At 38.7% G+C, this 12,748-nt stretch overlaps 1 protein-coding gene across 1 annotated transcript in view; it reads right to left on the bottom strand.

The window, feature by feature from the left end:
- Positions 1–8,210: 8,210 nt before the first annotated feature.
- Positions 8,211–12,748, bottom strand: part of LOC129244185 (protein grainyhead-like) — an 85,099-nt gene continuing 80,561 nt past the window's right edge. The window contains exon 4 of the mRNA XM_054881798.1: positions 8,211–8,376. Coding sequence (XP_054737773.1) covers positions 8,211–8,376 — 166 coding nt within the window. The remainder of the gene's footprint in view (positions 8,377–12,748) is intronic.

Genomic DNA, 12,748 nt, shown 5'->3' with positions numbered 1-12,748 from the left:
TTTTTATAATCTGATAGATTATTTCATGACATTAGTTTTCTGATACCTGGTATTTGTCCGACGCAGCTACTAGTTGCATGGATCATTCCATCAGTCCAATTTTTGACTGCTTTTTCCAATAAATCTGAATATTAAATCTAAGTGAGTCCAATCAGAAAAATGCGACTCCAAGGATGGTTATTTGGCTTCAATTCTTGCACGAGCCGCATTTTATAGGCACTTAAGCCAAGATTCTTACGTAACATTTTGCACGTAATCGAAGGACAAGGGTCATTCAGCTTAGAACGACGACTAATCGAGATTATGGCGCCTTCTTCAACACTTCGCTCTATGAACTTCGCGAACAGATTTTTTTTTTTTTAATGTAAATTTCCACAATTTGGAAGCGTTGTTCTAGCTAAAAAAACACCCTATACTTATGGTAAATGTATAAATATTGGCAATTTTGGTGAGAATGTCAACTTTCTTCAGCAAAATCCATAAGGAGCAGGAACCTGCGTTAGAAGATCCAAAATATTAGTGTTTTCCATGCTCAAATCTATGTATACTCCATGTACCAGGGAATATGGTATGTTCCCAAAATCATGGTGCTAGAATGAGTAGCTGGACTTGAAATGCACTTTTTCCAATTTTAATTTATACGACTTTTGAAACTTGGTGGGCACGATTGAAAAAAAACTAATCAAGCAAATTGACTTTTCTCAGCAATCATTCCTCTTTCATTTGAACTAAACGCGTTGGTAACTCTCGAAAGATATAGCAGGCGAAGTTGTTTTTTTTTCAAACTACTTCTTTTTTTTCTTTTTAATTTTCTTAGTTTTAATTTTCCAATTTCAAGATTGTCCTTGTCAGTGAACCTCGACAAAAATTGGTTGTTTGTCCGTGAGAGTGGAAAAGAGCAGGAAAAATTTACCTAAGTAATTTAAAACGCTACAAAATACGGTTTAAAGTCAGTCAGAAAAGTTCATTTCTTCGAATTCGACAATCTTCCGATATTATTTGACCATACACCCACGCAACTTATTCGCTTGTGCCACATAACTCGGAGTGCTTTCATTTCATTGGCTGCAGATTTGCTTTTCTATCCTGTTGTTGTGTTGTAGCAGCAGTACTAAATCCTGTCAGTGCAATGTAACTCACCGGTCGTCTTTATCTAGCTCTAACGGTAGACCCAGGAAACTTGCTGTTTCGACAGGGTGGGTCCAGAGGGAAAGAGTTGGTAAATGAGTTGGTTTGACGGGGCATGTAAAAAGGTGGTTAGTGTCGTGCGGGGTGCCTTCATATGTTTGGTATGTCGGGATCAAATCTGGATAGGTAGGAGTTTAACCTGCTACGGTATCTAGAACGTAGTTGTGCCAAGGTTACGCGGGTCTCTCGGGGTAGCTGAAGCTCGGGTAGCCCCTATACTTATTAAGTTCTCTAGATAAATCTCTCGGGGTAGCTGGAGCTCTTCATTTGCTGTGGGTGTTGGTTCGACTCCGATTACGGCACTCGGAGGACAGGAGCTTAAGAAGGTGGTAAGGATCTTCCGTTGAATGTCATTTATTGTCTGTCTAAACACTGTCCGGTCCAGTAGTTCTCAATTCGTTTTGTCCTGGATCTCGTCGACGTAGTTGAAGGGGTGCCTCTAGACGTACCCGGGAGGCGGCTCTGGCTCAAGCAGTTGTCTACATGAGTTACACCTACGGTCTTTCTATCCTCTTCTCTAGAGATGGCATAAATTGGGTAGCCCCTATATTTATTAAATTCTCTAGATAAACCGCATAATGCAGGGTGTTCCATCTATACTTGGCACATGGAAAACTTATTGAGAAATGTACCAATTTAAAATTCCTTCGGAAAAAATTTTATTTGATTCAATAAAATTCATGCATCCAATGGCCGGTAACAATATCAGGAAGATGATCACCATTTCCAGTGATGCACACTTGAACCCTTTTTACTGCATTTTTTTGGGAATATGGCACCGATTTCCTCACGAATATTGGTATGCAGAAAGTCAAGTAATTGAGATTATAAAGCTCAACACACATTTCCCACCAGAAATTTCAAAGTCATGTCATTTGCAGAAGGTTAAGTAGCCCTCTTGAAAGAAGCCCTGTCAGATCGGACTGGCGAAGCAGACATTAAAAATTACCATTTTTGGAGATGAGCGCTGAAGTGCACATTGCCTTCAGAAAACTATCCATAGCCAACAAACTTTGATCATTCAAAAGTTGCACTTTTTTGGGAACAAATGCAAATCTTTCTTCATAATCTTCTGCAATCCCTCGAGCCGGTTTTGGATTTTATAAATTATAGTATATACACATAGGAGTATAAACACATTCAACTCCCTTTTTGGTTTTTAACTTTTGAATTTAATTCGCTCAAACATAAACGATTATAGGAAATATCTAAAAACTATTATTTTCTTTTCTCACATAGAGTTTGACGTCCGGCATCAAGTAAAAATCTGAATCTTTCCAATCACGCCGACTTTAACTAACTTTTGTGACCAAATTCTCTAATCAAGAAAGGTTATTCGCACTTCACAAATGACTAGCAGACTTTTCTGACAATTGGTTTATTTGTGGGCCTGAGTATAAAATAAGTAAACTGAAAAAATTGTGTATAAAATGTTTTAGTTTTCAGAATACTAATAATAAAAAATTGCTTTGGGAAATAAATTATATTTTTTATTTTGAGAAATCATTTTCCTTTGCCACTTTTGAAAAAATATTTTAATTTTTTTTTCTCATTTCCATCATTAATAGCTACCACAATGCTCAGTAATTCTTGAAAGCAAAATACTACTTAGCTTTTGCAAATCGATCGATCGTGCATTATTAAACAGATTTACGATATTTTCATAATAGTTTGACGCTTCACTAGGATACCAGCTCCATCAAGCAGCATGGCCATGGATCTCGTAGCTAACCCAGCCTGACTTAACTTCACTTAATGTACGAGTAAAGTTCCTAACCTCCACAACTCACAGGCAAGTAAGTGTGCACGAATGCATGCTATGACACTCAATTACTAACTTTTCCGCTGCCACATAGCGGTGTTCAACAATTTGTCGTTGCCGCCTGGCAGCCGCCAGAAAAAAAAAACATAAAAAAGTGCTGGCGCAATCACAACTTCAAACCTTCAAATTCCCAAATGGCGCATGGAAAATATTGCGACACTCGCTATCATATGGCACACACATGCCACATACACACTCACACACATTACCAATGGCACGCCTGCTTCATGGCACAATAGCATATTGCAACATCGTAGTGAACGAAAAAAAATCAAACGCCCAGAAAAAAATTACGCGTCAACGATTTGTCTGCAAATTTTGATTCCCAAAAAAGTAACAGAGCTACCAAAAAGTCAACAAGCAATGCAGACACCAACAGAAATCTTGGGTGAAATGCACGCATGCATCGCGTCAAAGCCACAATTACGCCGCACTGCAGAGGAAGATTGCTGCTGAAGATGTTGCGAGTTGACGATGAGGTCTTTCGTTGGCTGTTTTGTTTTCCTTTTTTTGCAAGCGAAAATCATTTTTGAATTGCCAGCCTGCCACATACCTTACAATACCACGCTCACATCAGCTCGCTACGCTGGCTCAGCTCGGCTCGACTTAACTCACTTCAGCACTGTCCATCTGCAATTTCAGCCAGAGCTTGGCAACTCATTGTTTGCCAACGACAGCCTAAAACAATAATAATTTTTGCATAATGCCACTGCGGGGCGCGATTCGATGACTTCAGCGAATGCACCGTTAATAGCCGCCAGCAGCTGAGCTTTTACTACAAACATACGTATAGGCGTCTGTAGGCAACATGCCGAAATGCCATACCATATAGGAAAGCGTGTTCAACGGGCGGGCATGCATGCACGCAATGGCTTGCATCAGCGGCAGCAAATTTTACAATAACATGCCATCTGTAAATTTGCAATTGCACAAAAGATAATCAAAACAAAATAAACCACTTGCAATAAAAGCGAAAAACGATGTTAAATAAGCGCATCATAAAAATAGATTTCATATAATAACTATAAAAGTATTTAAATAAAAGTATGATAGTAATGATAGCAGCGTAATGGTCCCATATTTAGCAGAAAAAAATTGTTAGTACCTAGTCAAATAAAACTCAGTAAAACTAAGTTATATAATCATTGTTCTGATATAATCTGTGTGAGGCCAATTTCAACGTTAGTGCAGTACTGGCCACGCAGCAAATCGCTTCAGAGCTCTCTTGGCGCCACCTGTGCTACAGTAGCGCATTTCGCATTGCCGACAACGACTACCGGACACGAAATTATTGCCTTAACCTTTAATTAACAATTAGGAAAGTAGATGTTCTCGATTTTTGCGATCCACGGGGTTCGGGATCTCGTTATTAAAATCTGGGGATCCCGAAATTGAGATATTAATCACGTCTGGCGCAGCTCAAGGATCTATTCTCGGCCCCGATCCTTGGAATCTGAGCGACGACGAGATCCTGAGTATAAAAATGCCAGAAGACACATACATATCTCGTGAGATACGCGGACGATATAGCCACGATCATATCAGCGCAAGCTGCCGAGGATGCCAAGAGGAAGCTGAACCAAGTCATGTTAAGAACCCAATTTGGATTTGAGTAACATGGCCTGGAGCTCGCAAAACGTAAGACCGAAGTATTCCTAATGACACAAGGTCACATGCCACTCGAGGTCAGCATGCAACTAGGCGACACATCCCTAGTGAGTCAAAAAGCGGTGAAATACCTGGGCATTCAGCTAGATTGCAGGCTTACGTTCGGGGTCCACATGCGACACGCGGCTACTAAAGCAACGAAGATCACAGGATTGCTGAGCAGACTAATGGCGAACATCGGTGGATCAACCCAGAGTAAAAGAAGGTTGATCATGGCCACCACAATCACAATACTTCTGTACGGATGCGAAATACGGGGAGATGCACGATGAACATTAAACAGTGGCACTCAGAGTTGATTCAGCCTACCGCAGTGTCGCATGGCCAGAGAACGAATGGATGCGCGGAACTCTAGGAAAACGGAACGGAGGTGCCGAGCCACGCAGCGATGGTAAAGCCGATGGGACATTGAATCGAGTGGCAGATGGGCAGCGAAGCTGCAATGGGTAAATGCGTTCAAAGGAACTTGAGGGAAGTGGGCTATTTTATGAGTCAGTTCCTCTCGGACTACGGCTACTTCCGGAAATACCTATATCGCATGAGTGAAGTAAGTAACCCCAGGTGCATATACTGCAAAGCACCGAACGATGACGCCTAACACATGTTCTTTAATTGCGACAGATGATTTGTGGAAAGAAATGCCCTGAGGGAGCAGAGTGGCGACATCGCGCCGACCAACGTGATCGACAAGATGCTTGAACGCAAGAATAACTGGAATGTGGTTAAAATGTACGTTGAAGCGTATTACGGAGAAAAAAGATAGACCTCGACGCAGTACAACAAACCGAAGCTTTATGGATAGAGACATGAGAAGACGAGCCTATAGCATGAAGCTGGCGCCAAGCATGATGGACCCAGTCGTGGATGAATAGAATTGGTCCATTTTATAGACGTTGATCTCGGCCCTCCCGAAGTAATGCAGAAATTAGTTCCGAGAAGAGAGTATTCTCAGAAGAGGAGAAGGGATGGTTTTAGTTGCCACACCATACGACGCAGTAGATGCTGCAAGTGCGAAGGCACTTTGAACCCTACCTCACCCACTAGAAAATAATAATAATAAATCATAAATCATAAATAATAAATAAAAAGTAATAAATAATAATTACTAATTAAAAATAAAATAAAATTTAAATTACTTTTTTTTTTATGCAATAATAAAAATAATGGGTTTTCCATACACTTTTTTATTTGATATGAAAATTATTTCATTAGTAACAAAGCGAAAGACAATGATTCAATTTATACGCATTTAGTAATACTTTATTCGACGTTTTAGTTCAGACTTTGTTGATCCACATACACTAAAGCTTTTATATATAACATGAAATACCGCAGATCTTTTAATGAGATGGCTGAGTCATTTCGCTTAAAGATAATATGGGTTCCTGGCCATCGCGACATTGAGGGTAACTGCAGAGCCGATGAACTAGCGCGACTCGGCACCAAGTTGACCGATGAGTACATGACAATGACATAGACATACCCTTACAAATATATAAGCAACTTATCCCAAAATAAGAACAGTCTTAGCACACTGATTTCAGTCATAACGGGGCATTGTCTAATAGGCAGGCACGCCCAAAGGATGGGTGTGCAAACACATGACTTCTGTAGAAGTTGTCTTGATGAAGAAGAGGAAGAGACAATCTTGCACCTTCTATGCCACTGTCCTGCTCTATCCAAACGGAGATTTGCTATTCTAGACAAACAATTTTTTAACGAATTGGAAGATCTCAGTTCTGCAGAAATAGGAGGTACTCTAAAATTTTTGAAAAGCGCACACTGGTTTTAGAAGGAATAGGGAAAGCTCCCCACGCGGCATCACAATGAGCTATGAGCCTGAGTGTGTCCCACAGGACAACCGCTTCAACCTAACCTAACCTAACCTACCTTTCTATGTAGGCTTTCACTGATCCAATTCCATCCTATTAAGGTCGGCGCTTGCTTATTACCTTATTACTACCTAGATAGTAAAGAGGCTACACTCTCCCTCGCTTTCGTTTTCGATTTCATAATTCGGGCGTTTGACTTCGCAAAATTAGTTTGAATATTCCTCAGCGAAGCATTTGACGTCAAGATGTTTTTTGTTTGGAAATGGCGAGAACTAATTATACATATTCTGAATTTCCCAAAAAGAAATATAGTAAAAAGTGATCAAAATTTAATGTGCTATTTTTCGTCGCGGCCTACAGACACAAAGGGTCTTTCAAAGGACGCGCCTTGATGTTGTTTAAAAAGAACATGTTAAAAATTTAGATTTTTTCAGGTTTTAGTATATTTGTTAAAAACACGGCTCTTTATAATAATATGTGAAAAATGGCATCATTTAAATTAAAGATGGGTTTTTATGAGAAGCTTTTCGTTGCAGAAATATGTACACTCGGTGGTTTGTGATTGAAAAAACTGGCTGCTCAAGCATCGCATCCTAGACTAACTGAATAGTAGTCCCATAAAAATACTCACGAGCAGCAGCAAAAAGATTGGTTAAATGGCCATTTTTCTTTAGCCAAAAGGTTCATTTTAATTAAAACACATTTCTAAGAAAATTTGCAATATTTCCGACCAAAGCACACATTCATCCAAATCTTTTGAATATATACTATAAATATAAATAAGTTGGTGGCCGCCGTAGCCAAATGAGGTTCGAATCTCGGTGAAAGCCCAAAAATGAAGGAAAAGTTTTTTCTAATAGCGTTCGCCTCTCGGCCGGCAATGGCAAACCTCCGGGTGTGTTTCTGCCACGAAAACGCTGAAAGTAGGAAAATAACTTCATTTGCAAATAAAAAAAAATATTCATAAGATAAAAAAGTTATTTCGAACAATGGAAAATGCCGCCAGCAACGAAAGAGCATTTACACCAAATGGCTATCGCCAACAGTTTCGCGCCACCAGCTGTAGAACAGTAAGGCGTACGTATGCCCTGAAATGCGCATGTATGTGTGTGTGCGCGACCATTTGCACCCGTCCACTCGCGACATTAATAAGACTTAAAATTGCTGCCTGTGTTGACAAGGACAGAGTGCGCCGCATGAAATGGATGCTTAGAATTGTTGGCAGGAAATGTGGCAAGTGCGACAGTGCGAAGTGTGTTCAATGCATATTTGCTGGCAAGTGGCGCAAGCAAGTGGGCGGAACAGGCGACGGCGACGGCAACGGTGACGACGACGACGACGACGAATTTCGCCATTTGCAGCTATTTTGGGCGGCAAAGCAACAAATGACAAACGCAGCAATCACAACAGGAACAACAATAACAACAATGAGGAATGCTGGCAGCAGTGGCAAAAGGGGAGTCGGTAGCGGCCGCGACTGCCGCTGAACGGATGTGGGGCGTGTTGGCCGACTGTTGCAATAATGGCCTCCTAATTATTATTTATTGCTTTGCATTGACGCAATTGTTATTGCTATACATGCACCTATACACATACATATAATATGTATGTTATGCTCACAGTATGTGTTGTTGCTGTTGCTATTGCAGCTGTAACATTCCAACGCTATATACGCGCCAGAATTACAAATGCAATTCGATTTAATGCCACTTTATGTAGCTGCGCTGCGCTGCACTGTTGTTGTTGTTGTTATTATGGTTATTATTATTTCTGTAGCTGCTGCTGCGATTGCTCTTATTTGTGTACACACGATATTTTTCGAAAATCATATCTTTATTTTTCGCTTTTACATTTATGTTATTTACGCTGTATACCAGCAATTTTCTCGCATAATAACACATTTGGCCGCAAAATCGATTAGCAAACGAGGCAACAGCAGCCAAAGCAGCAGCAATGTGCAACCGAATCAACCAGAGCAACACCCATGATCCTGTGATTGCAGCAAGAAATAAGAATTGAGTAAGAAAAACGCTAGCAAATTAAAATTCAACACAAAAACAAAAAGAGAAATAAACAAAAACGCTTACCAAGTCGACAGTCGCGCTCGACACCTGTAAATCGTCAGCCAAAGCCAACTGGCGCGCTGCATGTGGTGGCGCTACTATCACACATACACACACTTAAAAGCATACATTGTATGCCTGTAAATCTGATAGAGCTGGATTTTCAATTTTCCATTATTTCTTTTTTTTTTTAATTTTCTATTTATTTATATTTAAATTGTTTTGCAAAGTGTTCTGCTGATATATTTTTCGCTTTTCTTTTTTAATTTTTTTATTTTTTATATAGTTTTTTATTATTATTTTTTTTAATTTGCAGTAAAATTTTAAGCAGCAGGAAACTCGAAATTGGCACACATTTAAGTTTCTTTCATACTCCGCTTTTTTCCAAGGCGCAGCTTACAAACAGCGTCGTGCCGCTAAGCCTAGCCACAGCGCAAGAAAAACAACAACGGTATGTGTTATACATATTTCCAACTGCTGTGCGCAAATTCAATTGAGTGAAAATTCATTTAAAGTATGTCAAATTTTAATCGAAAATAGTCTGACAGCTTAATCGGTGGCGTTGACGGGTCAATAGCAGCTAAATTGAGTTAATATCTTGTGGTTCTCTAAGATGTTAGACTACTAAAGCGGCGGAAAAAATAAGCACATTTTGGGAATTTTTTCTTTTAAAGGGTTAATGAAACAAATCAAAATTCTTAAAAAGGTCTTTTATTGCACAGTCCGCGAAAAATGATAGCACACAAACATTTTGACCACTATTCTTTTCATTTTTTTAGTGTTTATTATTTTTTGTTATAAAATTATATGCATACGAGTATATATTAGATATATAAATATTTATATGGTATACAAATATGTAGTAAATATTAATAATATTATATGTAAATCCAAGTTCCAAACGTTGTACAACATTTAAAAAAATTCCACAAACTTTTCATCCCAACTCCACGGTGTTTAATTACAATTCTTAGAAATAAGAAAGCTTTTTGCATGTCTTCTCTCTGGGCAGATAAGTAAATTCTGAAGTTTATTTATAACACCCGAAACAGATTTTGGTATTCTAGGACAATAGCCATGTCGTCCGAATGGATACAAACGCTCCGGCTCTGAGTGTATTTGACGCGGTACCAGCTGGTGGTAGCAGAGGAAGAGGAAAGTCTCCTTTTCGTTGGAGAGATCAGATGGAGAGGAACAAGACTTCACTTGATGTGTTCAACTAGATCGGGTTAGCACGAAAAAGAAAAGACTTGCGCGGTTTCTTGCGCCTAGCCAAAAGCGCTTAGGCGCAGACGCATCAATCAAGAAAAAGAAGAGGGGTAATAGTTGCAATATTTTATAAAGGTCTTTATAATATAAAAATTAAATAAGTCGTGAAATTTAGTTTTAAGTTTTCAAAAAGCACAGCAAAAGAGAACAAAATGGCTGAGCCAGTGGAAAATAAGAATTAAATTTAGTCTTTCTTTCAGTAAATATGCGCGAACTACCAAAGCGTTATTAAAATCGTACGTGCAATTTGTGAAGGATAATCCACAAATATGGTAGTATATGAAAATGGAGCTGAATATTATATTTGACTATAGTTTTTAAATAGATGAATATTATTATTATTATTTTTTCTTAATGTTAGTCGAGCCACTGCAAGAAGCAGCTCGGCACGTGCGTTTAAAACACACGCAGATCGCACAAGCACTAAACAGTTGATTGCTTGTAACCGCGTAGGTAACAAAATGTGTTACTTAGTACAGGGGTCTTCGAATACGAAATAGAAATAGAATTTACTGACGAATATATTTATTAAATTTATTTCAGGTATATTTACTGAAAGCGTAAATGGCTGAAATTTTATTTACATTTCATAAAAAAATTAGAAAAATTCCTCAAAGTTTTCTCAAAGGAATGTTGGCATGCCTTAATGACTTCAAGTATAATAAAGTCAAGTTTGATTTTTCTAAAAGCCCTTTTTTTACATTTTTTACAATTTTTCTCCAAAAGAAAAAAACAATACTGGTCAAAATGTTGATCTGCTATTCTTTTGTCGCGGGGTGTACATACAGTCCGGTTCACTTGATTAGAGGCCATCATTTTTCTGAAAGAATAGGTTAGCCGGACGAACTACACCTAAAATTTTGACTCTAGGGTGAACAAAAATAGGTTTCCATTGCCCTTACACGTTTTTAGTGTCTAAGCGTTCATTCCGCCATGGTTTTGAGAAAAATGGAGGTAAAAACCTCTAAAAACGTATTTTAATAGGTTTTTACCCCTACTTTTCTCAATAACCTGGCGCTAGAGACTTCTATCTCTTCGCAAATTAAAGCTCGAACTTTACAGTACAATAATCATATATAAAACTTCAAAACAAAAAGAAAAACAGAAAACAATTTCGAATAAGATTAAGTTAACCCTTTAAGGACCAGTGATTACAATCGAATTAAGAATGCCGAATGCTTTCATTCTGTTACCATTCGAGACTTAGTTCTACAACGCTAATGTCACAGCCTAGCCAGCGTTGACGTTGTCAAAATTTCACAGAAAAAAAAGGAAGAAAGGTATAGAGTAAGTATGACATTTAATTTATGGGCTTATGCAATCGGTTGAACCATCAGTTGTTGTTGGTATAGCAGCTTACGGGTGTCTAACCTTACAACAGTCGGCGTTAATCTTACCTGCCGGTAGAGGAGAAGAGAAGAGAGAGGGTAGTATTAAATGAGCGAATTTGTGATAGCATTTGAAAAGGTGGTTAGTGTCATCCGTGGGTCGCAGGACGCATGCTCAGTACGTCTTAAGTAGGAGTTTATCATACTAGTTACAATATTCAGAACATAAATATGCCAGAGCAACGCGGGTCTCACTGGGCAACTAAAATTCTTCATACACAACTGCTAGTTATTGGCCTCTAATGATGGCAGCCTCAAAAACTGAAATTCCTATTTTGCTACTCAATGAATGCGTAATTTTTTTAATAAGTAATTTGAAGCAAATCTAGACTTATGAGAACCCAGCCGAGTAGGGTTATATGTGACTGGAATTCGGTTGATGTCAGACTAGATTTGATGTCGTATGGATATGAAATATCAAAAATAGTTTCTCATAGCTGTCGCTTCTCCGCTGTGATGGTGTATTTCATCCAGGCCTTGTTTGTATTCTGCTCACAATGCAATATATTCTAAAGGGAAATCCTACATGAATCTATGCAAGTGATAACAGTTTCTAGAAAAAAATGAGTGGATCATTGAGTTTCTAAAAATTTAAATAAGGAGTTGAATTTCTAAAAATTTAAATTAGGAACACCCTATTCAGCCAAAAATCTGTTTATGTTTTATTAAAGTCTCCTTCTAGCTCGTCAAACGATTCTCAAATTTTCTGATGCTTCCCAAATACAAAGATTCCATCGAGCCCTCGCAATAAGCGTACATTTCTTTGAAATATTTTACCCCTGAGCCCACTCTTTATATTTAGAAATAGGAAATAGCGGATGGAGAGTTATTCGTATTCTATAGTAGTTTATGTTATTACCTTTTACTATTGCTGCTTGTACGCCGGGGCGTGCTTTGAGAGAAAGAATCATTTTCGCTCGCCACATATGCTTGCTTTTTCTTTAAATTGATCTTGACTCGATCTAACAGCTCGTCATAATATCAGACGCCAGTATTTTTTCAAGAAACAGCGCACATCCAAAAACATTGTTAGTGCACAACCTCTTCGGCTACGATTGCTCACGAAAAGTTCGCTGTATCGACTGTGAATTTATTCGGGTTGCGAAACAACATTGCCAAACACTCCTTTGATATTGACGAACATTGGCATTTGCGGTCAATTGTAGGTACACGTGACATGGCACCCACTATTTTCATATTCCAATATTTATGCAAAACTGGAATCGCTGACCTATGAAATAAGATGGTAGCCTCTTCAATTTCGAGCACCTGCACTCGCCGATTCTCTAACATTGTACTGCTGATTTTACTTATAATTTCTGGTGTGATAACTGGTGATCATAAGTTTCATAACACTTTTGAAGCTCACCCTTGCATATACTTATATTAAATTTACAGCTATTAAAGACCCGGCCGCCATAGCCGCATGGGTTGGTGCGTGAATACTACTCGGTAGAACATAAGTTGTTTCTAACAGCGGTCGCTCCTCAGCAGACAATGGTACACCTCCGAGTGTAA

Source organism: Anastrepha obliqua, chromosome 4 (genome assembly GCF_027943255.1).
Source record: "Anastrepha obliqua isolate idAnaObli1 chromosome 4, idAnaObli1_1.0, whole genome shotgun sequence".
NCBI classification, from domain to species: Eukaryota; Metazoa; Arthropoda; class Insecta; order Diptera; family Tephritidae; genus Anastrepha; species Anastrepha obliqua.
Note: the sequence above shows the minus strand (reverse complement) of the source record. Positions and strands in the feature narration are given on the sequence as shown.